At 43.7% G+C, this 27,470-nt stretch overlaps 1 protein-coding gene across 1 annotated transcript in view; it reads right to left on the reverse strand.

Moving 5' to 3' along the window:
* Positions 1-145: 145 nt before the first annotated feature.
* Positions 146-27,470, reverse strand: part of LOC139573672 (SH3 domain-binding protein 5-like) — a 29,573-nt gene continuing 2,248 nt past the window's right edge. The window contains exons 3-9 of the mRNA XM_071397404.1: positions 25,252-25,380; positions 6,850-7,014; positions 6,509-6,639; positions 5,222-5,264; positions 4,708-4,927; positions 2,801-3,097; positions 146-2,284 (exon numbers count right to left, since the gene is read on the reverse strand). Of these exons, the coding sequence (XP_071253505.1) occupies positions 2,079-2,284; positions 2,801-3,097; positions 4,708-4,927; positions 5,222-5,264; positions 6,509-6,639; positions 6,850-7,014; positions 25,252-25,380 (1,191 nt within the window). The 3' untranslated portion in view covers positions 146-2,078. The remainder of the gene's footprint in view (positions 2,285-2,800; positions 3,098-4,707; positions 4,928-5,221; positions 5,265-6,508; positions 6,640-6,849; positions 7,015-25,251; positions 25,381-27,470) is intronic.

The raw sequence follows: 27,470 nt of genomic DNA on the forward strand, positions 1-27,470 counted from the left end.
CCTGGGATTTGGGTCAATGGGTCACTTACCAAATAAGATCTTGAGTTTGGTTGACCGAAGAATTTCAGGCTAGTGAGTGGGAAAAAGACAAAACGTTAGTTGATCTACATTGCAGTTAGATCTTAAGAAATGAACAAAGGCTTACTGCAGTGAACATCACTTTTAATGGATTATTTTCAGAAAACAGGCACATAAACTGTGGAGACACAATGGAAAGTTACTCTAACATAACAAGACCCACTGGAAGAAAACGGCTTCGACAGGGACTGTTCATGGTTATATCCTTATATCCTTATATTCCACAGTGAAGAGTGACAGAGATAAACATCGATACAACATTACATTTGTACACGTACAGTACATACATAGACTGGAGCGGTCACAATAACAAATAGACTGCATACTCTTGTGCAATAGCTTGCTTTTCTCATAACTCAGTGACCAAATACCTTTCCCATGTGGCCATGGAGCATAAGGAGACCAGGAGAGGAAGCCAATTTAACACTATTTGAGACAGACGACTAGACCTCAAACATCTGACAGTCTACTGTGTGCCACTTTAGCCAATATGGATCTACAACTTACAGTAGCTGATACTGTCCACCAGAAATCAACACTCAATTATTCTGTCAGTTTCCACAAAATACCTCATCATTCTTCACCATCATCAGTTTCATTCGGTCATCCAGTTTCACTTTCTCCTCTATTGGTCCAAGACAAAACCATCCTCAGATTCTGAGAATTACCTGGCTGGCCTTTTCATTCCGTTACAGGGAACTCTGTGAAAGTGTCCATGGGCAGATATTGTTCTGTCCTTGCGCTATTGCTCAGTTCTTAGTGTTACCATCCGTGGGTGGACGTTGTCCCTCAGTACGGGGCCATTGGGGATGCCATGACAGGGAGATGGATGGAAGGAGGGCTAGGGGGTTGACAGAGTCTGGAGGCCCATTTCCCTGGCACCACATCAGTGTGGCACCGATGAACCACAGGATGGAGGGAGCCAGGAGGAAGAGGGGAGGGTATATCTACTGTAGCCTCACCCCACACAATTATTCTACTCTTGGAATCTAGATTCCAAGTCCAACTTTATGATACTGTCGGCGAGATGGATTCACAGTTAGATCACTGGGAAATGAGTTGTGTAATAGAATACAGTTCTTTTAAGTCCAATTCTGAAGACCCCTATTGGACAAATGCACGGGCAGTCCGAAGAGATGCCAGCCAGGGGCTGGTAGTGTGTGTTTGGTCTCAGTTGCCATAGGTTCTATATACCGTGCACATGATTACGTAATAGTGAGAGTATTCAAAAATCAACTATCTGTGAGAGGATATAGCAGAGTAATATTACAAGTCATGAGGGTTATTCACAAAACTTGAACTCCGTAAATGTACTTGTTCCTTTTTAAGAAATCCTGACTTTAAATCCTGGCCTCATGCATGTTCTTCATTTACAAAAGCATAACACAGATTTCTGTCAATTTATGTGTATGTTACTATTTTCTGTATTGGTTAAACAGGTGGCACATTCACTGTGACATCAAGTTTTATAAATAACCCCCATTTCTAATAGTCAAAGCTAGGAGTGCATTCTTTCATTTACAAACAGAATCACATCTTGTCTGGAAGTGCAGCTCCCTCTCAGGGAGAATATCACAGTAAAAAAACAACACTGTTTGTCCCATTTCCCCTCATATACCATGGGCCCCCACCCGTAGGACGTTAGCCAGCACTGTCCTTAATGTGTGTGGAGTACAGTAGGGAATTATGGGAAGCCAATCTGACTGAGGAAGCTATGGGTGGGAGGTCAAAAGGTGAAAGGTCCTTTCTATAGGAAGTGGTGGTTTCATGACATCACCAACCCTGGGTTGGGTCTTAAGTCTCTTCATCATCATGATCCATAGGAACTGTATATACACTGACCATTTAGTTCATAGTATCGCATACTGAGCCACTTTCTGTTCACTTAGCCAGTATTAGTTCATGGGGTAGAATGGAATGTGTGTGTGTGGTTACTGGCAATACAGCATGTTGGCACACAAAGCCGGTGATGGGGTTAGCTTGTGGATTAGCTTTCTACTTCACACCCCGTTGATCAGGACCACAGTTTGGGTGGGGGTCTGGGAACGGCTTTGACGTTCGCGCTTGGTGTTGTCGTTGCGCGAGCGTCGAAGAGACAGAAAGCTGAGGCGGACCTCCAGGCCCGTGGTCTTGTTGGTCTTGACGGTGGTGCTGTTGTTGTTTACAGTATTGTCCAGCTCACCCTCCGCTCCCTCTGCTCGGTCACCTGAAACACACAGAGAGGTATGCTGTGTGAGCCTGGTGATCGAGATAGATAAAGTATATTGGGAGTCCCCCCCCCGAAACAACTCACGTAAACAGTCATGAATATCCTTTGTGTGTAGGAAGCCCTGCACACACACCCGTAGACTGTCATAACCGAGTCTTTTTCTAAAAGTTCCCACTGTGTTACCCTTTCTCACTGGTCCAAAACTTTCTGCAGGCTCTTAGGGACCCAGTGGAGATTAGGATGTATCCCCCAGCAGGTCTGCTAACCTATGCCTCTGCACCTGCTCTGGTCTAAGCACTAGGCTAGCTGTCACTATGACTAATAGGTCTCTCATCTGGCTCAGGTGCAAGTCAGACAGGAAGCAGAAGACGATATGTCTTACTGAAAATAAACACACACACCATCAATCTCTCTTTTTCACTTGTTTGCATATTTAAACACTACCTCATACAGTATGCAAACACACTCTCTAAACCTAGCTCTCCTTTTTTACTTTTTTGGCCGCACACACACCTCTCTCCAGGTCACACTCAGGTGATGACGCCCCGCTACACTCGCTGCGTGGTCCCAGGACAGGTGAGATAAAGCCAAAGTCAGACAGCGAGACTGGGCTGGGAAGGTCCAGACTGCAGGGGCGTGAGGAGGGAGCAGGGGAAGAGGAGCTGGCAAAGGGGCAGAGCGAGGGCAGGTCCTGGGGGCTGTTGGGGGAGTGAGAGGAGGAGCCCAGGCTGCAGGTGGAGCGGGTCTCTGAGTCCTCCTCTGACATGGCACTGCTGCTGCAGGTCTCATCCTCAAACGACTCGGACGTCACTGCAGTGACCAAGAGAGGGGAAGAGTGGTTGAAATGTAACAAGCCTTTACTGTACAACTGAGGAGTGTACATGCAGAGCATCAATGTGGCATCCACAAAATAAAAAAATACAGAGAGAGTAGGAAGAAAATGCAAACAAGGGAGACAGACGGTAGGTAGAAGGGGGAGACTGACGGTGGGTAGAAGGGGGAGACAGACGGTGGGTAGAAGAGGGAGACAGACGGTGGGTAGAAGGGGGAGACAGACGGTGGGTAGAAGGGGGAGACAGACGGTGGGTAGAAGGGGGAGACAGACGGTGGGTAGAAGGGGGAGACAGACGGTGGGTAGAAGGGGGAGACAGACGGTGGGTAGAAGGGGGAGACAGACGGTGGGTAGAAGGGGGAGACAGACGGTGGGTAGAAGAGGGAGACAGACTGCTTGAAATACTGCAGACACATACTTTACACTGAAAGAGAGAGTGCAAAGACACAGTACTTCAAGACTAATATGAGATCCATTTTCTGTGTTGGGGTCAAAGTCCTCAAATTCCAACATGGATGGCGAATGAAGGAATGTTTTAATGACCTTGAACTATGGGCAATCGCTGATTCTTTTGTTTACTGCCATTGGACAGTTTGAAACAGACACACTTTATATCTACTAAAAGACAAATCACCAACTGTAGCATATTGCTGTTTATGTGGGTTAACGCGCAACAGCAATAACCTTAGCCAATGGCGGCGGAGTGGGTCAGCCAGCAGTAGGGCTCTGAGGTTGCCATGGAAACATCATCCCACAGCCCATAATGCAGCACAATGGGAAGTGGATCAGTGAGTGACACGCACTGCTCTGAACATCCACTCTTTTCATCTGACTACAGTTGAGCCTCATCACAGTGTGTATCTTCAGCACTTAACTGATTCGGGATCAGCTGTCATTACTCAAGTCCTAACCTTAACCATAGGAGCTTAAACAGTAAAGCTGTCTCTAGGCTAGTTGTTATTAAGGCATGCATGGAATTTGGGTGCCATGAAGGAAAGACCAAAACCATTTCCTTCAGCATAAAGAGTTAAGTATCTCCTTCAAATGAAGCATTGTGATTCCAATGACCTTTGTTAAGTTGTCATATCATGGGATCTTCTGCAAAGTCAATACAGGCATTTTAAGTTAAACAGGAATTTCCTTTGAAAGAAAATTGAATGAACAGACTTCTTTCAAAGAGCACATTTAGCATGTATTGTACAGTATTTAGACACCACCGCAGGGCAATAAAGTCAACTCCAAACATTCTGTGCGCCTATAATGTTCCAACTCTAGGAAAACATTCCAAGAAAACAGGCAACCCTCTCAGGAGCCGGACACAATCTTCATGACTTTTCTTCGAAAACATCAAGACCTCCCTGCACAATGTCAATAATGACGTTTTCTAGGAATTCCTACGAAGGTTTCGAAGAACAAGTCAGAAGGAGTCAACAGGGTGTTTATGTGCTGTACCCAACTACTAGTGTAAAGTAGGCAAGGCTGGCTGTTTAGCACCACTATGTAGGACAGCTGATCCAAGAACAGTTTCTGCAGTTTTCAAGCGCAGAAATGAAATGACCAGAACATCATGCACTGTAAGTGTACTCACTGGAGATGCCATCCGACTCCATCTTGAAGCTGGCAATGTCATCCACGGCAACACTGTCGCCATCGGCTCCCACGCCCCGCCCCCGGGGGCCCATGGCCGAGTTGCGTCGGCGTTTGTGGATCTCGTCTGAGATCATCTCCAGGTTTCTCAGAGCCGTCTTGTACCCTTCTTTAGCCTGACTCAGCTTGGCCTGCAACTCATCCACGTTCTTCTTTAGGTGCTACAGACGGACAGAAAGGGAGTCATTGTTAGCATTAGCTTGCTATACACAGTTAAGTACACACACACACGCAAAGGCAGAAGAAGAAACCATCATTGCCATAAATGGTTTAGACCTGAGATGACATGGCAATATGTTCAAGGTCACAGTTTATTGACCTAGGTCACATTAGTAAAGATCTAACCACAGAGCAGAGTCCACAATAACAAGACAGTAAGACTCCTTAAATCTAAAAGACCTTTAAAAAGGCTGATAAAGGCAGGCAAATTACAGTGTAGTGTAGTGCACACATACCTCAAGCTGTAGGTAGTACTTTGCCTTCAACTCAAAGTAAGGTCTGCGAGAGGGAGGAGGGGAAAAAGAGGGAAGGAGAAAGATTAGTGGCGGTGACAACAACTCGGAATAGCTCTGTGCATATCACCAAGGCAACGGGGTGCGATATAGAGCTATCACATTAGATGAGCTAACTGTGGAGAAAGGATTACACCGAGAGCTGAGGCAACACAGAGCAAGACAGGCTCAGTCCCAACACTAAAACAAACTCTCTTCTCATCTTCATGACACTTAATAGGTAAGAGGACTGGCTAGGTTTCAACCATACTGATTACACAATGGTGGAACAAACTCCCTCACGACGCCAGGTCAGCGGAGTCAATCACCACCTTCCGGAGACACCTGAAACCCCACCTCTTTAAGGAATACCTAGGATAGGATAAAGTAATCCTTCTAACCCCCCCCCCCCTTAAAAGAGTTAGATGCACTATTGTAAAGTGGTTGTTCCACTGGATATCATAAGGTGAATGCACCAATTTGTAAGTCGCTCTGGATAAGAGCGTCTGCTAAATGACTTAAATGTAAATGTACACATATCAAGTACATGATCTGTGGTCATGACGGAAAGGAGACAAGGGAGCTTTTTAAGGCTTTATGGATTCACAACAGCCTCAGTCTCTCAGTCACAGCGGGGAAACATTAGAGCCCCCCTACTCTACACCTTACACTCCCTCCCCAAAACAGACCTCCAGTCTATAGAGTTTTGTTAAAACCTGACAGCATATACTAACCAGCACACCACCACATTGTCTCTCTTTGTGGTGCTCGGAATAAAAACAGCCACTACTTCATCATCAAAGGTCGAAAATGACTCATGCAACCCACAGGAGGTTGGTGGCACCTTAATTGGGAAGGACAGGCTCGTGTTAATGTCTGGAGCAGAATCAGTGGAATGGTATAAAAATACATTAAAAGCATGGTGCCATTCCATTAGTTTCTTTCCAGACATCATTATGAGCCGTCCTCCCCTCAGCAGCCTCCAATGTTGCACGCACATTTACCTTTTGCAGATTTATATTCATTTCTTTTGTTCATTGACCTTTTTCAAGCTACTGAAAAATCTACGCCATTAAAGATCAATGTCTTGGAAAAGGTCACTGTCGACAAATAAACATGGATGTGTGAATTTGTGAGTCGCAGACCATTTGGTAATTGACGCAGTGGTCGTATCAGATTCACTTTGACTTCTCAGTCTTTTAATTACAGTGCGGTTGGGTTTGGGTCGCAATACAGTCATATGGGACTCACTTGGACTTGTTGATGGTGCGTTTGAGTTTCTTCTCCAGCTGTTTCATGCGGCCCATGGCTGCCGTGTACTTGGCTGCTGTCTCCTTGTGCACCAGCTCACTCCGCGTCTTTGTATGCTCCGCTTCCATCACCTGCAACAGCCAATCAGAACTCAGTCTGGCAGCTACACAGAAATGTGACAACGTGACTTGCGAAGCATCAATTTCCATCCACATTATGCCTTTAACCTTTAAATAGTAACATTCAGGTGTCAAATGTAGGTTTGACAGACAGTCATGTTGCACTAATGCAATTCGCAGCACCCCATTCCCTCCTCCCCCTCCATGCAGTACGGTACTCACCCTCTGGGTGGCATGGTTGAGCATCTCCTGCCAGGCTGAGTCAAACTGCCTGGTGTCCTCCTCCAGGAGCCTCTGCTCTGCCAGGGCGATGGTCTCCTTGGCCGCACGCAGCACCTCCGTGGCCCTCTGGAAGTCCTGGGTGGCTCTCTGGGCCTCCAGCTGAGCCTGGGCAAATGGTAGAGCGACAACATGTCAGATATGCACTGAGATCAGCCACAGAACCAGACCTTCACTGGGTCTCCTTCAGAATCATCTGCACAACAGATGGGATGAGACCCTACCAGACATACTTCATGACTGGGTCTCTAGCTGGGCCTGTGCAACGGGTAGCGTGACAGCCAGCCAGACGGGCACCTGAAGAGGCCATGACACTCTGCCGCCAGCCAAGTTCTCTGTCACCATAAAATATTATGTGGGCCATGTCTGGCCATAGGGGTTGAACCCCTGCTCCTACTGGCAGCTGGCCAATGCCCATACTAGGCCAAATCCTTGATCTGTACACCTCAAGAGAACTCTTTCCCCTCGCAGGAAATTAACGATGGGCTCTTTAGTCAAGAAATGACTATATCCAGTGTCTCTATATAACTACAATGTAAGCACTTCTCCTCATAAAATGCTGTTTTTAAAAACAAGAGACACACAAAACCTTCAGCTCAAACATTGAAATAAACCAAATCAGCTGTTGAGTCAGCATGGAAAATAGCAACTAGGCGAAATAACAAACAGGCCACCGAAGGTCCTTGTGACTGACTATGGAAACTCACCAAACTGTCTTGTAGATAAGATGCTCCTAACATCAAAAGGACTAATTTCGGCGAAAACACAGAAAGGTCATGACGTATGGTTGTGTCTGTCTGTGTGTGGGTCTGTCTGTATGTGGGTCTGTCTGTGTGAGTGGGTCTGTCCTATTGGTATCTATTGGTTATATCAGTAACATCCAGCTTTGTTTTAAAACATCCCTCCCTACCCACTCTGAATGTTCTGTTCTGAGGTCAACCAAAACATCGTAGACTGCTGCCAGAGAGAACATACAAGTATTACCCCTTTACTCTCGGTGCATATTTTAGCCCAACCGGGTCACTTAGTAACAGATAAACTCCAAAACAGTTCCCTCATCCGGCCTCTGTTACGGTAAGGAACAGTACAAATCGGAAGCTTAGACTTCTTGTTTGTGTTGCCATAGCTGCAAAGCTAATCCTTTTCTCATTTATCCACTTTTCCTCTCTAATCTGTCAGTCATAGCAACTGACAGAAACCCCCTGTTGCTAGCGCTAATACCCTAAGCCCCTCTCTGCTCTGTGGGTACTAGTAAAGCGTCAACTCAAGACTTTGCCCCAAACCCACCAATAGCGTGTCTAGGGAAGGTAATTTACTGTATCTGTGTGGGCACGAGTGTGTGTGCACGTGTGTACATTTCCTGTAGAGGTTAAATATCATTCCAACGTTTTACAGTAAGGAGGATAAAACATTACTGATCTGCCAAAAACGAAAAATCCCAACTGAACTATTGTTCAGTTAAAGTAGTCTGCTAGTTTGGGAGGAAGTGAAGGTAGATATACACTGACATGTCTCCTTGGCTGCAAGCAACTTATGAATAAGTCACAGCAGAGAAAAATTCCAACAGGATCTCATGTGACTAGAGATTCCTCTGACCTAATTTAAGTTAGGAACACATTGAGTCACCGCAATGAAAACAAACTTCAATGAAGTGATCATTATTTCCTGCTCTCCTATGACCTATGGAGCAGTATGTGGTATACCTCAAGACCCTACTACACAAGGATCTGCAAGCCAAGATATTCCTTTTTTTTTTTAGACAACAACATCACATTACCTTCTATGGTAATTTGATTAGCCTTCCAAATGCCAACTCAGCACGAACTAAACAACCTCTGCCTTGTGGTGATCACACAACCCATTCACAGACCTTCTCATGACATGGATGGGCATGTCGTGCACATAGAGAGTTGGGTCCAACCACATGCTAACCAAAGTCTATCACTTCACTGTATGGACGAGTCATGAGTTTGAATGCCTAGGAATTAAACCGGGGCCTCTCTTTCACCAAATGGTTTGGCATGTTGTTCACAAGACTTACAACCTACGCATGCTCTCATTCGGACAACTTTCTCCCTCGCTCCGTAAGCACATTCAGTGATCTACTTTAAAATCCCTCTGCATCATTGTTTTCCCACTAAACCCAACAAGCAGACTACATGCTGAGAAAACATGTCCCACTCCCAGGAACACCCTATGTGCATCCAGCGTTGTCCACTTCATCTAATGCAGAAGGAATCATCTCAGGAGAAAGGATTATTCACCAGACGATAAAGTCTAATGGCTGACTCAGTTCATAGAAATAATACTGCATTGAAGCATAATACTGTACAGCACGATGTTCTTTGGGCATCTATCGCTGCCTTTAATTTACTACAGCAGGAATCACTCCTAGATAGCAGGCTATTCATAAGGAAGGCAACAGGACTAGTCTGCAGACTGGCAGATACAGAGGCTATTTAGTGGCACACTAACAGTGCATTCGTAAAGTATTCAGACCCCTTCCCTTTTTCCAAGAAATGTTACGTTACTGCCTTATTCTAAAATGGATTAAATACATGTTTCCCCTCATCAATCTACACATAATACCTCATGTTAAAGCAAAAAAGTTTTTTTTGAAATGTTTACAAATGTATTAAACATTTTAAAAATACTTATTTGCATAAGTATTCAGTCCCTTTGCTATGAGACTTGAAATTGAGCTCAGGTGCATCCTGTTTCCATTGATCATCCTTAAGGTGTTTCTACAACTTGATCGGAGTCCACCTGTGGTAAATTAAATAGAATGGACATGATTTGTAAAGGCACACACCTGTCTATATAAGGTCCCACAGTTGACAGTGCATGTCAGAGCAAAAACCAAGCCATGAGGTCGAACTAATTGTCCGTAGAGCTAGCTGCCCGGCCAAACTGAGCAATTGGGAGAGAAGGGCCTTGGTCAGAGAGGTGACCAAGAACTCGATGGTCACTCTGACAGAGCTCTAGAGTTCCTCTGTGGAGATTGGAGAACCTTCCAGAAGGACAACCATCTCAGCAGCACTCCACCAAGGCCTTTATGGTAGAGTGGCCAGACGGAAGCCACTCCTCAGTAAAAGGCACATGACAGCCCGCTTGGAGTTTGACAAAAGGCACCTAAAGACTCTCAGACCATGAAAAACAAGATTCTCTGGTCTGATGAAACCAACTCTTTGGACTGAATGCCAAGCGTCACGTCTGGAGGAAACCTGGCACCATCCCTACGGTGAAGCATGGTGGTGGCAGCATTATGTTGTGGGGATGTTTTTCAGCGGCAGGGACTGGGAGACCAGTCAGGATCGAGGGAAAGATGAATGGAGCAAAGTACAGAGAGATCCTTGATGAAAACCTGCTCCAGAGTGCTCAGGACCTCAGGCTGGGGCGAAGGTTCACCTTCCAACAGGACAATGACCCTAAGCACACAGCCAAGACAACACAGGAGTGGCTTCGGAACAAGTCTCTGAATGTCCTTGACTGACCCAGCCAGAGCCTGGACTTGAACATGATCAAATATCTCTGGAGAGACCTGAAAAGAGCTGTGCAGCAACGCTCCCCATCCAACCTGACAGAGCTTGAGTGGATCTGCAGAGAAGAATGGGAGAAATTCCCCAAATATATCCCCAAAGGTGCTTCAACAAAGTACTGAGTAAATGGTCTAAATACTTAGGTAGATGTGATATCAGTTTTTTATTTTTAATACATTTGCAAAATGTTCAAAAAATCCGTTTTTGCTTTGTCATTATAGTATTGTGTATAGATGGATGGGGGGGGGGAATTTAATACATATAAAAATAAGGCTGTAACGTAACAAAATGTGGAAAAAGTCAAGGGATCTGAATACTTTTCAAATGCACTGTATAAATATACACTGCTCAAAAAAATAAAGGGAACACTAAAATAACACATCCTAGATCTGAATGAATGAAATATTCTTATTAAATACTTTTTTCTTTACATAGTTGAATGTGCTGACAACAAAATCACACAAAAATGATCAATGGAAATCAAATTTATCAACCCATGGAGGATTGGATTTGAAGTCACACTCAAAATTAAAGTGGAAAACCACACTACAGGCTGATCCAACTTTGATGTAATGTCCTTAAAACAAGTCAAAATGAGGCTTAGTAGTGTGTGTGGCCTCCAAATCAAATCAAATCAAATCAAGTTTATTTTATATAGCCCTTCGTACATCAGCTGATATCTCAAAGTGCTGTACAGAAACCCAGCCTAAAACCCCAAACAGCAAGCAATGCAGGTGTAGAAGCACGGTGGCTAGGAAAAACTCCCTAGAAAGGCCAAAACCTAGGAAGAAACCTAGAGAGGAACCAGGCTATGAGGGGTGGCCAGTCCTCTTCTGGCTGTGCCGGGTGGAGATTATAACAGAACTATGCCAAGATGTTCAAAATATTCATAAGTGACAAGCATGGTCAAATAATAATCATGAATAATTTTCAGTTGGCTTTTCATAGCCGATCATTAAGAGTTGAAAATAGCAGGTCTGGGACAGGTGGCGGTTCCATAACCGCAGGCAGAACAGTCCACGTGCCTGTATGACCTCCCTACAACGCCTGGGCATGCTCCTGATGAGGTGGCGGATGGTCTCCTGAGGGATCTCCTCCCAGACCTGGACTAAAGCATCCGCCAACTCCTGGACAGTCTGTGGTGCAACGTGGCGTTGGTGGATGGAGCGAGACATGATGTCCCAGATGTGCTCAATTGGATTCAGGTTTGGGGAACGGGCGGGCCAGTCCATAGCATCAATGCCTTCCCCTTGCAGAAACTGCTGACACACTCCAGCCACATGAGGTCTAGCATTGTCTTGCATTAGGAGGAACCCAGGGCCAACCGCACCAGCATATGGTCTCACAAGGGGTCTGAGGATCTCATCTCGGTACCTAATGGCAGTCAGGCTACCTCTGGCGAGCACATGGAGGGCTGTGTGGCCCCCCAAAGAAATGCCACCCCACACCATGACTGACCCACCACCAAACCGGTCATGCTGGAGGATGTTGCAGGCAGCAGAACGTTCTCCACGGCGTCTCCAGACTCTGTCACGTGCTCAGTGTGAACCTGCTTTCATCTGTGAAGAGCACAGGGCGCCAGTGGCGAATTTGCCAATCTTGGTGTTCTCTGGCAAATGCCAAACGTCCTGCACGGTGTTGGGCTGTAAGCACAACCCCCACCTGTGGACGTCGGGCCCTCATACCACCCTCATGGAGTCTGTTTCTGACCGTTTGAGCAGACACATGCACATTTGTGGCCTGCTGGAGGTCATTTTGCAGGGCTCTGGCAGTGCTCCTCCTGCTCAAAGGCGGAGGTAGCGGTCCTGCTGCTGGGTTGTTGCCCTCCTACGGTCTCCTCCACGTCTCCTGATGTACTGGCCTGTCTCCTGGTAGCGCCTCCATGCTCTGGACACTACGCTGACAGACACAGCAAACCTTCTTGCCACAGCTCGCATTGATGTGCCATCCTGGATGAGCTGCACTACCTGAGCCACTTGTGTGGGTTGTAGACTCCGTCTCATGCTACCACTAGAGTGAAAGCACCGCCAGCATTCAAAAGTGACCAAAACATCAGCCAGGAAGCATAGGAACTGAGAAGTGGTCTGTGGTCACCACCTGCAGAACCACTCCTTTATTGGGGGTGTCTTGCTAATTGCCTATAATTTCCACCTGTTGTCTATTCCATTTGCACAACAGCATGTGAAATGTATTGTCAATCAGTGTTGCTTCCTAAGTGGACAGTTTGATTTCACAGAAGTGTGATTGACTTGGAGTTACATTCTGTTGTTTAAGTGTTCCCTTTATTTTTTTGAGCAGTGTATAAGTACATGTATTTAGTAGTGTTCTGTTCCTACTGTATACTGCAGATGAACAGAATTCCAACAGAGACTTCTCACAGCAGGCATGTTGCTGTACACCTGCTCCACTATAAATGATTGGCAACCCAGCCCTTCTCCTTAATCCATCTCTCCTCTGCCTACTCCTCTCCCCCATCACCAGTTCAGTCCTGCTGCCACCGTTATCCATCATTCTATTATTTTCAGTTTACTCATCCCATCTTTACCCTTCATTTTCAACTGCACAGTGATGGTGTAAATTATATATTTTTTTTAATAAAAACTGTCCAGCCAACATCAAGACTAGAGCATCATTTCTCAGCCACCTTTCAAAGCTGGGCCTCTCAGGAAACTCATAACCGGAGGGAAGAGGGAGAGATAGATGGATTATTAGGGAGGAGGGGAGGTGGAGGGGAGAGGAGGCATTAGTCTATTTAATCAGCACATTCCAATGATGCTGTTGTTATTCACTGTCCTCTCCAAGGACTGTAAAGGACTGTGGTTTCAAACTTTCCACCGGTGTAAATTTGGCTTCTATAAGGACGTAATACCACATCAGCTCTGCATTTCCGCTGCAGTTTCTGTCTATATAAATAGATCATAAGGTCTACTACTTCTCTCCATCACACAGATACTTCATAGGTCCTTGTAACAGGAATTTCCAGGTGATCAAAAAGGAGAGCAGACATTGATCAAATCAATCCGGTTTATTACAAGTTGCATCAGGGAGACACCTCCAGAATAGGAGCAGAGAAAATGTCTAACTATATTAATCACACAGCACCCAATGTTCTGTAAACACCAGGGGGGGCTTGTAGGAAGTAACAACATCAGATGCTACAGAATCACACAGCACCCAATGTTCTGTAAACACCAGGGGGGGCTTGTAGGAAGTAACAACATCAGATGCTACAGAATCACACAGCACCCAATGTTCCGTAAACACCAGGGGGGGGGCTTGTAGGAAGTCACAACATCGGATGCTACAGAATCACATAGCACCCAATGTTCTGTAAACACCAGGGGGGGCTTGTAGGAAGTCACAACATTGGATGCTACAGAATCACACAGCACCCAATGTTCTATAAACACCAGGGGGGAGGCTTGTAGGAAGTCACAACATCGGATGCTACAGAATCACACAGTGTCACAGATACATTATCAGTGTGTCCTCGAATCCTGTCTGGACTCAAACTTTACACAACATTCAACACTTGGCAGACATTTGATAGTGGTCAAAAGGTAAGATCATCAGTACATAGTTACATCAGATAATGATAGAGTAACAGGCGCCAAACTACTTCATTAAATATGGTACTTAAACATTCATGGTTAACTCCTTTTTCCCTTCCCCAAGGGAATGCTTCTGTCTGTGTCCCCCGCACATACAATCTACTGCAGCCCTCATCCTCCACATACAATCATGTTTATTACATATCAATCCATATCCACAGTAACTCAAATACCCGAAAATAATGAATCAAATCATTTCCCATTACAGCCCTACTCATATTTTAAATCAAACAAGCACCAACGCGTTCACACTCAACCGTAAGTAAAGTAGAACTTCATAATAAGACCACGCTTTCTCTTTGGGCATAAGAGAATCAGATCCCGCTCTACACAGCCTTTAAATTATTCAGAACTTGCGCTCTTCGGAGCCCTAACAGAGTATTAATTTGGTTAACCGGCACATGTTCAGATAAACATCTCTTTGCTACATATTCACACTTGCCTCCATGGCTGCACGCATGTAAGAGAAGCTTTGAAATATAAAGCATTCCTATAATCTTCACGGCATACATTTGACAAGATGTGCCAAGACTTCAAAGACCAGAGAGTTTCAGCTAAACATTTCTCAGCAGGCTATCAACACTGGAGAAGTATCAGCCTTCAAAGAGAACACAGACACAGCTATTTTCCACGAGAATTAACTGATTTAATCTATCTCCTCAGTTAAGCAGGGCAAGTAATCTTGGTGTAAAGGAAGTGAAATGGGCCTTTTCAATTGGAGGTCATAGTAAACGTGTGTGTGTGTGTGTGTGTGCGTGCGTGCGTGCGTGCGAGCGAGCGAGCGAGAGAGAGAGAAGGCTGACCACCTGTTACTCGAGTGCAGCAAGGAGCCAGGGTAAGTTGCTGGCTAGCATTAAACTTGTCTTATAAAAAACAATCAATCTTAACATAATCACTAGTTAACTACACATGATTGATGATATTACTAGTTTAACTAGTTGTCCTGCATTGCAAATAATCAATGTGGTGCCTGTAAATGTATCATCGAATCACAGCCTACTTCGCCAAACGGGTGTTGATTTAACAAGCACATTCGCGAGAATAGCACTGTCGTTGCACCAATGTACCTAACCATAAACATCAATGCCTTTCTTAAAATCAAAACACAAGTATATTTTTTTAAGCCTGCATATTTAGTTAAAAGAAATTCATGTAAGCAGGCAATATTAACTAGGGAAATTGTGTCACTTCTCTTGCGTTCTGTGCAAGCAGAGTCGGGGTATATGCAGCAGTTTGGGTCGTTGCGAACTCTGTGAAGACCATTTCTTCCTAACAAAGACCGTAATTAATTTGCCAGAATTGTACATAATTATGACATTGAAGGTTGTTAAATGTAACAGCAATATTTAGACTTGGGATACCTACCGTTCAATAAAATACGTAACGGTTCCGTATTTCACTGAAAGAATAAACGTTTTGTTTTCGAAATGATAGTTTCCGGATTTGAACATATTAATGACCTAAGGCTCGTATTTCTGTGTGTTTTATTATATTATAATTAATATATGATAATATATAATTTTGCATGATTTAAACCAAATTGAACATGTTTCATTATTTATTTGAGACTACATAGATTTTTATTTATGTATTATATTAAGTTAAAATAAAAGTGTTCATTCAGTACTGTTGTAATTGTCATTATAACAAATATATATATATATATAAATCAGCCAATTAATCGCTATCGGCTTTTTTTGGTCCTCCAATAATCGGCATCGGTGTTGAAAAATCATAATCGGTCGACCTCTACCCATGACCCTCATCTGCTCTGTGCTATAAGCCTGCCAAAACCTCTCTCCACAGGAGAGAAAGAGACAGACCACAGATGGTCTCTTGACTTTTCAGGATTCACACTAACCGTCTTAACCCAATATCCATAACATCAGGGATATACTAGCTGTTCTGTAATAAATGGAACTGAGTTAGTGTGGCGTTAAAGGAGACTGTCTGGGACAAGGTTCCCTACTCTACCACAACCAGTAACTTTCCAGGGCAAGACATGACAACATTCTTCTTGCACTGCAAGAATGCATGTTGGGATTGTAATAAAATGCAATGATTACAGTATGACAAAAACTCAAGACCATATAAATTCCTACAAACTCTCTCCCAGTCCTTTCTTTATCCCAGACACTACGGTGACAGGTTGATGTATTAGAGCCCCCAGCCTCTGACAAAGATGTGCAGGGACCTATAGAATCTCCTTTGTAGCTGTGATCCATCTGCCCTTGACTCAGAGCCAGAGAACAATCCCATACATCAGCTAGAGACAGCTCTCTCCCCCAGTCTGAATCTATTCCAGCTGTACCAAATCCAACCAATCTACTGGATGATCTCCTCCAGGCCTGAAGGATTTTCATTGCTTTCCAGCCAGAAACCACTAAGCCCCACATCTGTTCAATCTATGGCCATCATGGAGGTCAGTTCATAACTAATCTCACAGACGTATCCACAGTCTGTCTCCTCTGTTCTGGAACTCAGGCATCTCCCCTCCTCTCTCTCATTATCCATCTCTCCTTCGTTCTTCCCACCTCCAGACGCACTGCGGTTAGATAACTGAGGCAGCCAGGGGCTGAGACGATCTCGACTGTGCATTTCAGCTGCGTGGTAACCACTGTCGGTAACGGACCGTGCAGGAGAGAGCAAGAGGGAGGGGGAGGTAGACTGTGCCCAAACCTTGCACCAGCCACAACACATCACCATCACCATTCTCCTCCTCTCTATTCTTCCACCTTTCCTCCCTCTAGCTGCACCTACTCTCTAGACAAGAGGGGGCAGCTGGGGGAAGGGCAAAAGGACTTCAATGTTTAATGCTAACCAGGGCTGGGGTCAATTCCGTTTCAATTCCTGTTAGATCAGAAAGTAAACCAAATTCCAATCCCAATTCCAAATTTTGACTGGTCTACTTTTTGTCAAGTCACACTCTTCAAAGCTGAGGTTAACGAGAAGGAAACGATACATATTTCATGAGGTATAAGAAAAACCCTTTTCATCATTTTACACTACCGGTGACTGCAGCAATCGAGGCACTCTGATTCAGCACCTTAAAAATGGGAGCTGTCAAAGAAAGTGCAGGGTACCCAAGCGATCCCTCAGGAAACATACAGTAAAAAACTTTCTGGCCGAGTCAAGCCGTCTCTGATCCACTTACAAGCGCAGTCAGCCATTAACTTGACACCTACTATCTCAGGATATACTAGCAAGTCTTCTCAACTTCTAAGGTAAGTGACCATCTATTGTTTTGTTATGCAAAAGCCTGAGTTATGGTCAAGAGCATTTTCCCACAGCGCTGCCACTCCCTGTGTACCTTATCATTAGCCTTCTAAAGCAAATGATAATGTATTGCTCATGTAGGCTACTTCAACAAAACAGAGAGATAGAGAATTTCCACCCCTCTGGGCAAACAATGATTCAAGTTCAACGTTGTGTACATGCTCACCCACTGAAGGAGAATGGAGAGACAGAGGTGGAGATACATTTCAATAGAAGAGGAGGAAGACAGAGGAAGACAGAGGAAGATAGAGTATAGAGGAATCGGAAGATAGGGAAAGAGAGGAAGAGTGTTTATGCTGCATAATTGATTCAGGACTGCTGTGTTAAGAAGGGCTCTGCTCCAGTCACCACTGTGAGGTTGATTAACTCAACCATGTTAGAGAGGCAGCCATTTACCGCACCACTGATTCATTTCAACCTCAACCGCTTTGTAATGCTCCAAACCACACCATCGATCGATGAGGCCTGTGATGTGTGTGTGTGTGGTGTGTGTTCGTGTGTGAGATCAGTGCCCTAGAATCGCCCTATGCAGTCAGGTCCCACTGACTTCTTGTTGCAGAGCTCAGCATAGTATGACAGACAAGCGAGCCCTGCACTTGTTCAAAATTGAGATACCTGCCAACCTAGTCTGCAAATAAGAGCCACGGAGTTAAGTCTCAATCCCTCAAGTATGTGCCAAACTCTTATTGAACCCCTGAACACATCATGGCTTCATACCATTGCTTTCAGTGAAATAACCGGGCCAGTAGATGCAGGGGCGCAACTTTGGTTTTAGAAGTGAGGGGGACATAACCTGGGCATCTGAAGCTCATTTTATGCATTTCTACTAGGGCTGTCACCGACAAAAAAAAGAGTAGAGAGTAGTCTTTTCTTTCGACCAATTGATTGGTTGAAATTTTAAAACGTGTATTTTTCTATATATAGACACACCCTATGTGTTTTAATAAAATCGACTACAGTTGAAGTCTTAAGTTTACATACACCTTAGCCAAATACATTTAAACTCCGTTTTTCACAATTCTTGACATTTAATCCTAGTAAAAATTCCCTGTCTTAGGTCAGTTAGGATCACTACTTTATTTTTAAAATGTGAAATGTCAGAATAATAGTAGAGAGAATGATTTATTTCAGCTTTTATTTCTTTCATCACATTCCCAGTGGGTCAGAAGTTTACATACACTCAATTAGTATTTGGTAGCATTGCCTTTAAATTGTGTAACTTGGGTCAAACGTTTCGGGTAGACTTTCACGAGCTTCCCACAATAAGTTGGGTGAATTTTGACCCATTGCTCCTGACAGAGCTGGTGTACCTGAGTCAGGTTTGTAGGCCTCCTTGCTCGCACATGCTTTTTCAGTTCTGCCCACAAATTTTCTGTGGGATTGAGGTCAGGGCATTGTGATGGCCACTCCAATACCTTGACTTTGTTGTCCTTAAGCTATTTTGCCACAACTTTGTAAGTATGCTTGGGGTCATTGTCCATTTGGAAGACCCATTTGCGACCAAGCCTTAACTTCCTGACTGATGTCTTGAGATGTTGCTTCAATATATACACATACTTTTCCTTCCACATGATGCCATCTATTTTGTGAAGTGCACCAGTCCCTCCTGCAGAAAAGCACCCCCACAACATGATGCTGCCACCCCCGTGCTTCACAGTTGGGATGGTGTTCTTTGGCTTGCAAGCCTCCCCCTTTTTCCTCCTAACATAACGATGGTCATTATGGCCAAACAGTTCTATTTTTGTTTCATCAGACCAGAGGACATTTCTCCAAAAAGTACAATCTTTGTCCCCATGTGCAGTTGCAAACCGTAGTCTGGCTTTTTTATGGCAGATTTGGAGCAGTGGCTTCTTCCTTGCTGAGCGCCCTTTCAGGTTATGTCAATATAGGACTCGTTTTATTGTGGATACAGATACTTTTGTACCTGTTTCCTCCAGCATCTTCACAAGGTCCTTTGCTGTTGTTCTGAGATTGATTTGCACTTTTCGCATTAAAGTACATTCATCTCTAGGAGACAGAACGCGTCTCCTTCCTGAGCGGTATGACGGCTAAGTGGTCCCATGGTGTTTATACTTGCGTACTATTGTTTGTACAGATAAACATGGTACCTTCAGGCGTTTGGAAATTGCTCCCAGGGATGAACCAGACTTGTGGAGGTCTACAATTTTTTTCTGAGGTCTTGGCTGATTTCTTTTGATTTTCCCATGATGTCAAGCAAAGAGGCACTGAGTTTGAAGATAGGCATTGAAATACATCCACAGGTACACCTCCAATTGACTCAAATGATGTCAATTAGCGTAACAGATGCTTCTAAAGCCATGAAATAATTTTCTGGAATTTTCCAAGCTGTTTAAAGGCACAGTCAATTTAGTGTATGCAAACGTCTGACCCACTGGAATTGTGATACAGTGAATGACAAGTTAAATAATCTTTCTGTAAACAATTGTTGGAAAAATTACTTGTGTCATCCAAAAAGTAGATGTCCTAACCAACTTGCCAAAACTATAGTTTGTTAACAAGAAGTTTGTGGAGTGGTTGAAAAACTAGTTTCAATGACTCCAACTAAGTGTATGTAAACTTGTGACTTCAACTGTATATGTACTGAATTTGTTTGATGCTTTAAGCAGACTGTTTGATTAAATAATTAAGACACACAAATGACTCAAGAGAGAGCCAGAGATCAAGATTGCCTAGCCAGAAAAAAACGAAACAATTTATTTTCCCTGCTGCTCCCGTTTCGCAGAATTATGGTCCTGAAGTTGCCGGTAATAGGCTACACCAGCACTCGGCAACCTTTTCCATTTGGAGGGCCAATTTATCTTACCCTTTCTACCAATCTGCGTGCTAGTTATTATTTTCATATGCAAATTTTCATGGAACAGTTTAATTTAATTTACAAGTCTTTGAATCTCAAAATCATTGTCTGTGGTTAATCTACATTCTATCTAAATCTAAATGAAAATGATACAAATCTAAAAGTTACTTTTATTGCCATTGCCAACTATGTAAAAATAGCGTACATAAAGCCAACACATAAAAACATTGCAGCCTGCAGGTAGAAAATATCCTGATAAAAATAAATATCCTATAAATCACATTGGCTACGCGTGGCCTTTCTGCAACGAACTTGAAACATTGTATCAAGTATCAACTGGGTCACCCAGAAACTCATGCTAGCAAACTTGAAACATTGTATAAAATATTCTGGGCCCTCAGAGTTTCCCGCACCAGTGAGCTCAGGACAGACACAGCTGTAGGCCATTTGTGCAAGGGATATGAAGTAATCAGGTATTTTATGACGATTCCACTGGATCAGAGCTTTACATTTTTCACTTTCATGTCAAGTGTTTATCGAAAGGGAACGAGCTGGAAATATTGTTCAAATACTTTGAGGAACTTTTGTCATTCTCAATTGATTCTAAAAACAGACTTTGTATACTTGCTGTTTGAGGTGAAGAATAATTACTGGGAGAAGCTCCACAGCTCATTATAGGAACATTTATGAGCCTATATTTGTGTGCAGGCCAGGTAGATTAGTCCTACTTCTATATGCGTAATCAGGCATCCTTAGTTGACAGGAGTGTTTCAAACAAAAGACGATTAATACGTTGACAAAACTCATAAATGGAATGAAATAAAAACTTGTAGCATAGGTTGTAAGTTCACATATCCACTCTGAAAATAAGAACAATAAATGACTAATTAAAATATATGCAATGCATTAACAGAAATTACCGCAAACAAACATTGCAGATTAGAAATTATATGAATTAACGGTAAATGTAGACTACTACTGGCGATATATGTAATGGGGAATTGATAGACACAGCAAACAATGCACACAATGAAGTTATGAAACAATGAATACCCACGAAATGGCTGGAGAGAGCGCATTCTGGAGAGAGACGTGCCTTGTGCATCTGAGCCACAATCCCCATATTCTTGGACCATGGCATCCCCGCGGCCTCCACAATGGATTAGTCCACTAAGACCGGCCAATGAAAAAAATAATCTATTTGCAACTGCTCGACTAAAAAATATCTTGGGTTTTCAATACAGACCCATTTTGTCATAAAGTATTCCATATAAGGCACCCAAACCGTATGAAAGTTGCACAGTATACCCTTAATCGTGTAATAAATCAAATCTAGTGATGCATAACTTGACATTTCTGCCATCCATTGTGACATTCTGGGAGGATAACCAACCTTCCAATTAGGGTTGCACATTTTGGGGAATATTCAGGGGTGGAAACTTTCTGTGGGAATTAACGGGAATATATGGGAATTTACGGGTATATATGCAAATTAATATTAATACCATTTAAATGTAGATTTTTTTTGCATTGGATATATTTACCATATCATATGGAGACAGAAACATAAACCGTTTACCTTTTCATAAGTAGACATAATTGCAAATGATTAAATCCTTCCAATAGAAATAAAAAAACAATTTAGTTACGAATTAAACTTGAATTAAATAAGTTGACTCTTCACATGGGATGATTTCACTGAACAACAAAAGGGAATATTGAATGATCCCCAATGATCCATCGCATCTCCCCAAAACTTTTTCAACATACATCTGTAAAATGATAGTCTAGAAACTAAAGCTTTGGTTGTCTTCCTCTCAGGCTTCTCCCTGGACCAGCTCTTGAACATCAGACTCTGAGGCCTCATCTTCACTGTCACTTTCCAACCTTGTTGAGGATGGCTCATTGTCAGGCTCAAAAAGCCTCAAATTTTCCCAGATGGCAACAAATGTATTGGTCTGTCTGTTGCGTGCTTTGGTGTGTGTGTTCCCAAACAAGGACCAGTTGCAACCCGAGGCGGCTGATATTGGTGGGATTTGGAAGATGATGGAGGCAACAGAGGAAAGAGCCTCAGATCCACAAAGTCCTTTCCACCAGGTGGCTGATGAGATATGTTGGCACGACTGCCATATTGCATCTCCATCCCAAAGCCCTTGCCAAGAACCTTGCCCTAATCCAGGCCAAGGTGGCGAGACACGGTAGTGATGACACCATGGGCCTTTTTGATCTCTGCACCAGACAGGATGCTCTTGCTAGCATACTTGGGGTCCAACATGTACGCTGCGGCGTGTATGGGCTTCAGGCTGAAGTCTTCACGCTTTTTGATGTATTTCAGAACTGCAGTTTCCTCTGCTTGGAGCAACACTGAAGTAGGCAGGGCAGTACGGATTTCTTCTCTTACTTCTGCAAGCAGAGTCTGAACATCAGACAGGATGGCATTGTCTCCCTCAATCCGTGCAATGGCTACTGCTATAGGTTTCAGGAGTTTCAGGCTGCTTACCACACTCTCCTAAAATTCATCATCCAGGAGGATCCTCTTGATGTGGCTCCATATCGGCAGACTGTGATATGGCCATTCCTTGGGAAGACTCTGATGACAGCACCACCCCAATGGGTGTTGTTGGGCAGCTTCAATGTAGTGCTCTTATTCTTCTCACTTTGCTTGGTGAGGTAGATTGCTGCTATAACTTGATGACCCTTCACATACCTAACCATTTCCTTGGCTCTCTTGTAGAGTGTATCCATTGTTTTCAGTGCGATGATGTCCTTGAGGAGTAGATTTAATGCATGAGCAGCACAGCCAATGGGTGTGATGTGAGGGTAGGACTCCTCCACTTTAGACCAAGCAGCCTTCATGTTCGCAGCACTGTCTGTCACCAGTGCAAATACCTTCTGTGGTCCAAGGTCATTGATGACTGCCTTCAGCTCATCTGCAACGTAGAGACTGGTGTGTCTGTTGTCCCTTGTGTCTGTGTTCTTGTAGAATACTGGTTGAGGGGTGGAGATGATGTAGTTAATTATTCCTTGCCCACGCAAATCTGACCACCCATCAGAGATGATTGCAATTCAGTCTGCTTTCCCTATGATTTGCTTGACCTTCAATTGAACAATGTTGAACTCTGCATCCAGCAAATTAGTAGATAAAGCATGTCTGGGTGGAGGGGTGAATGTTGGGCGAAGAACATTCAGAAATCTCTTCCAATACACATTGCCTGTGAGCATCAGAGGTGAACCAGTTGCATACACAGCTCTTGCATGACATTCATCAGCATTTCTCTGACTACGTTCCTCCATTGAGTCAAAAACACTTCTCATTCCAGGAGGACTATGAGCTGTTTCTATCGATAAGGTGTCTGATTCATCATTTTCACCTCAAATAGAAGTAGATTGACTTTTGTCAGAGGTTGCTTGTTGTGAGCGCTGATGGAACTTTATGCACTTGGCCAGATGATTCTGCATCTTTGTTGCATTCTTCACATATGATTTGGCACAATATTTGCAAATGTACACAGCTTTTCCATCTACATTAGCTGCAGTGAAATGTCTCCACACGTCAGATAGTGCCCGTGACATTATCTTGTAAAGATTAGAAAAAAATTGTAAAAAAAACAAATACAATTCCATGTACAGATAAATAGTTAAGCAGTTAGATTAAACAACTCCTTTGTAAGATAAACGTTTTAAAATGAAACATGTATGGAAACAGGTGAATTAACACTCCTCAGTTAGCAGGCTCAAACAAGCTAAAACCCACATGGTAGCAAAAACTAACTAGCAGAAATTGTTAACAAGTTCGAAATGATTTAAACACACTTTGCTGTAGGCTACTACTTACTAGTTAATAAAAAATCATGTATGTCATATAAAATATATTCACCCCACCCAGTATTGTAATCAAAACTTACCAGAAAGCATGTAGTCCTTGGCTCAGACAGAGCAGTAGTGTGGGCTCAATAGCATCTCATTAATGTGCAAGATCTTGAGAATCAGCTGTATATGTGATGGAAGAGTGCACTGCACATGTGATGGAAGAATGCACTGTGCATGCAGAGGGTTGCAATTCTATTGAATTGCGGATAGTTTAACCAAAATATGCCCCAAGACCTAGAATTGCTTTATGTGTATCCCACAAAAAAGTTCACTGTTATAAGCTAACTTTTTTGATGAATTTAAGCAAAATTCCCAGGCTTAACTTCCCATGGAAAGATTCCGACCCTTTGCAACCCTACTTCCAATTAATAACAATGCATTTCTTAGCTGCTATAAATGCTAGGTTACACAGTTTCTTCTGATAACAGTCTCCAGTATCAACATTTCCAAGCAAACAGAAACAGGGAGAATCTGTAGACATGCTGAGATAAAAGAACATACTCTTTGCCAGAATTCAGCCAGCCTTCACAAGATCATAACATATGCAAATATGTCCCCTTCTGTGTTTTTCTATATGTCCCCGCCGTCCCCAGTGAAAGTTGCGCCCCTGAGTAGATGTGCGAAAGGTAGACAGAGGAACTCATACAATCCAATATCCTCAAACTTAGAATAACTTCCTTTTTCCATAAGGGAACTTCATTTGTGTTGTCAGGGGCATTAACATAAATCACAACCTCACAAAGTTGCATTCTCATTAAGAAGCCATATAGAGGTTGCCTGAATGAGAGGAACAAAACAGAGCCAAGAACACCACAGGGAACAAAATAAAAGAAGAAGTGAAGAACGGTTGGCCTTTAAAAACCTTTTCACGTCTGGTTTGGTCCCAGCGATTCCTCTCTGACTGTTTACAGCTGCAGGGCTCTTATCTAGATGAGCAGGTGGAAGCAGCTCTCCTCTAACAATAACTACGGCTTTGCAGAATAGGGAACCAAGATCACAGCTTCACACAGAGCCACTCCCCCCCAGTATTTAGAAATTATGTGGTAGTCAACCTGGTATCAAAGAGTACGCAATGGTGCTGGTTTTAATGAATCCCAAAGAAACTAGGCAAATAGAATGTGAAATAGGCAAATAAAGCATTTCCAATAAATAAAAGATTTTGGACTGTTTCTTAGATCAATATGAGCAGAGACCCCCAGCCCGTAGTCCCCCTGTCCACCCAGTGGTGTCTCACCTGTCTGGCCACTCTCCGGGCCTCCCAGTAGGGTTTGGACTCCTCCACCGCCTTCCCAATCTTCTTGACCAGCTCATCCAGCTTCACCGTGGCCTCAACCAGCACCGAGCGGAACTTCTGCCTGGCATCCTGGAGGGAAAACAGGGAGAAAGGGTTAACTAGGACTGTAGCGAACTTCCAACCCTTTGCTTGATATGAATGTTCACAAAGGTCATAGAAGACTCACCAGTCATCTCAATGTTTAGGCGATCACATTATTACGCCATTGTTCTTAACCGTTTAACCAACCGGAGTTAACAATTGACAGCAAATATTAAGTTAGACGCAGCAGGATTTCACGAAACCAGAGTATTCATTCAGACTCTTAATGTAATTAAATGAATTTTGACGTACGAGTTGGGGCTCTCCCTCCTTCGATTATAAGAATTGAAAAGGCCAGTGTCCTAAAATTGCATTAGTCTTTGATCAAGTTAACAGGGGCAGCTATGTCGATGTAACCTTCAGACAGAAGCAAACAGGCAATTAACAAATAAATGGCCATATGAAAATGATCATAGGAAATAGCCTTTTATGCGACACACCATCAGCTACTGTTAATGTTTATTCATCGGTCATGGTGGTCAGATGTAAAAGTCCCCAGCTAAGCATGCTGATAAAGCCAATAACAGGCCTCCATTCAATCATATAAAACCTCATCTAATCTAGTCCAAAACATTAATTTGCCTTGAAACCGTTTTAGATAAGGCAGAGATTTTTCTGAGAGCAAGCAAGTGGGGTCAAGTGTGACGTCCAGAAGGAGGCATCATGGTGGACAGAAAACAAAAACAAGCATGAAAACAGATTCCTGGAGATGTCAGTGTGGAAAAAATATATTGCAATAAGTTTATTGGATTGTTTTCAATTCTTTGAAAGGTTAAATATGTAAAGAGACTTTATATGAATCTGCACCAGTGTTCTGGACTAAGATATCCTTCCTATTACCATTTCAAATCTGAGGGATAGAAGGCCAATTGTGAGAACAGGGCAGGGACACACACTTCCTGTGACATCATCACTCATCCTGCAACAAGCTGGCATCTGAGGACAAACACCATGTCCAAAAACAACCCCTACCCCTGAACCCTAGCCCCTGAACCCTAGCCCCTGAACCCTGAACCCTAGCTCCTTCCCATTCAGTGTGTATGCAGATCAAGGAACCAAATACACTGATGGCTCCATCACCACTGTTTGCCATTTGCTACACTTTGGTACTTGCTGTTCAGCTGGCCCAACATGTTTGTTTACTGTACTCTGTCAGACTGGAATTCTGCCGCAGCTATCAGATACCTGCCATCCTGGAGAGGAAAACAGCCTTTCCATGAACGCCCAACCTCCTGCATAGCAAGAGGCCACCGCCGGGGAGGCACCATGCATTATTTCAGTCTCAGAACAACAAGGGGGAGTTGTTGGGTATGAAAAGTGTACAACGTGTGTGAACAGGCCATGTAAACCATCTATTTCTCAATGGAGAAAATTCAGAGGATGGGGTCCCCCCTTGCTCCATCTCTCCACGTAATGCATTTCCTCCCCCACTCTCTCCCTCCCCTTTTTTTATGTTCTCATTTCCACCATCTCCCTCTTTTTCTCCTCTAGCTGATACAGCAGAGTTACAGTACAGTGCAGTCTCTCTGTCTCTCACACCTCAGAGGTCACAGTACAGTGCAGTCTCTCTGTCCCTCACACCTCAGAGGTTACAGTACAGTGCAGTCTCTCTGTCCCTCACACCTCAGAGGTCACAGTACAGTGCAGTCTCTCTGTCCCTCACATCTCAGAGGTTACAGTACAGTGCAGTCTCTCTGTCCCTCACACCTCAGAGGTCACAGTACAGTGCAGTCTCTCTGTCCCTCACACCTCAGAGGTTACAGTACAGTGCAGTCTCTCTGGCTCTCACACCTCAGAGGTTACAGTACAGTGCAGTCTCTCTGGCTCTCACACCTCAGAGGTTACAGTACAGTGCAGTCTCTCTGGCTCTCACACCTCAGGGTCGAGCAGAGCGTTGCTAATGTGACGCATTTCATCTCCTCTGTCACAGCCTCCTCATACACTGAACACCATCTCAAACACACAGCATATACCTAAAAATACTCAAATTCAATCCAATCCATTTGTGTAACTGTATTGCCCTTTACCCAGATACAGCTTATTCCACTTGGATGTTGATATTGGCATTAATGAAAGGC

The sequence above is a fragment of the Salvelinus alpinus genome, chromosome 4, assembly GCF_045679555.1.
Source record: "Salvelinus alpinus chromosome 4, SLU_Salpinus.1, whole genome shotgun sequence".
NCBI lineage: Eukaryota > Metazoa > Chordata > Actinopteri > Salmoniformes > Salmonidae > Salvelinus > Salvelinus alpinus.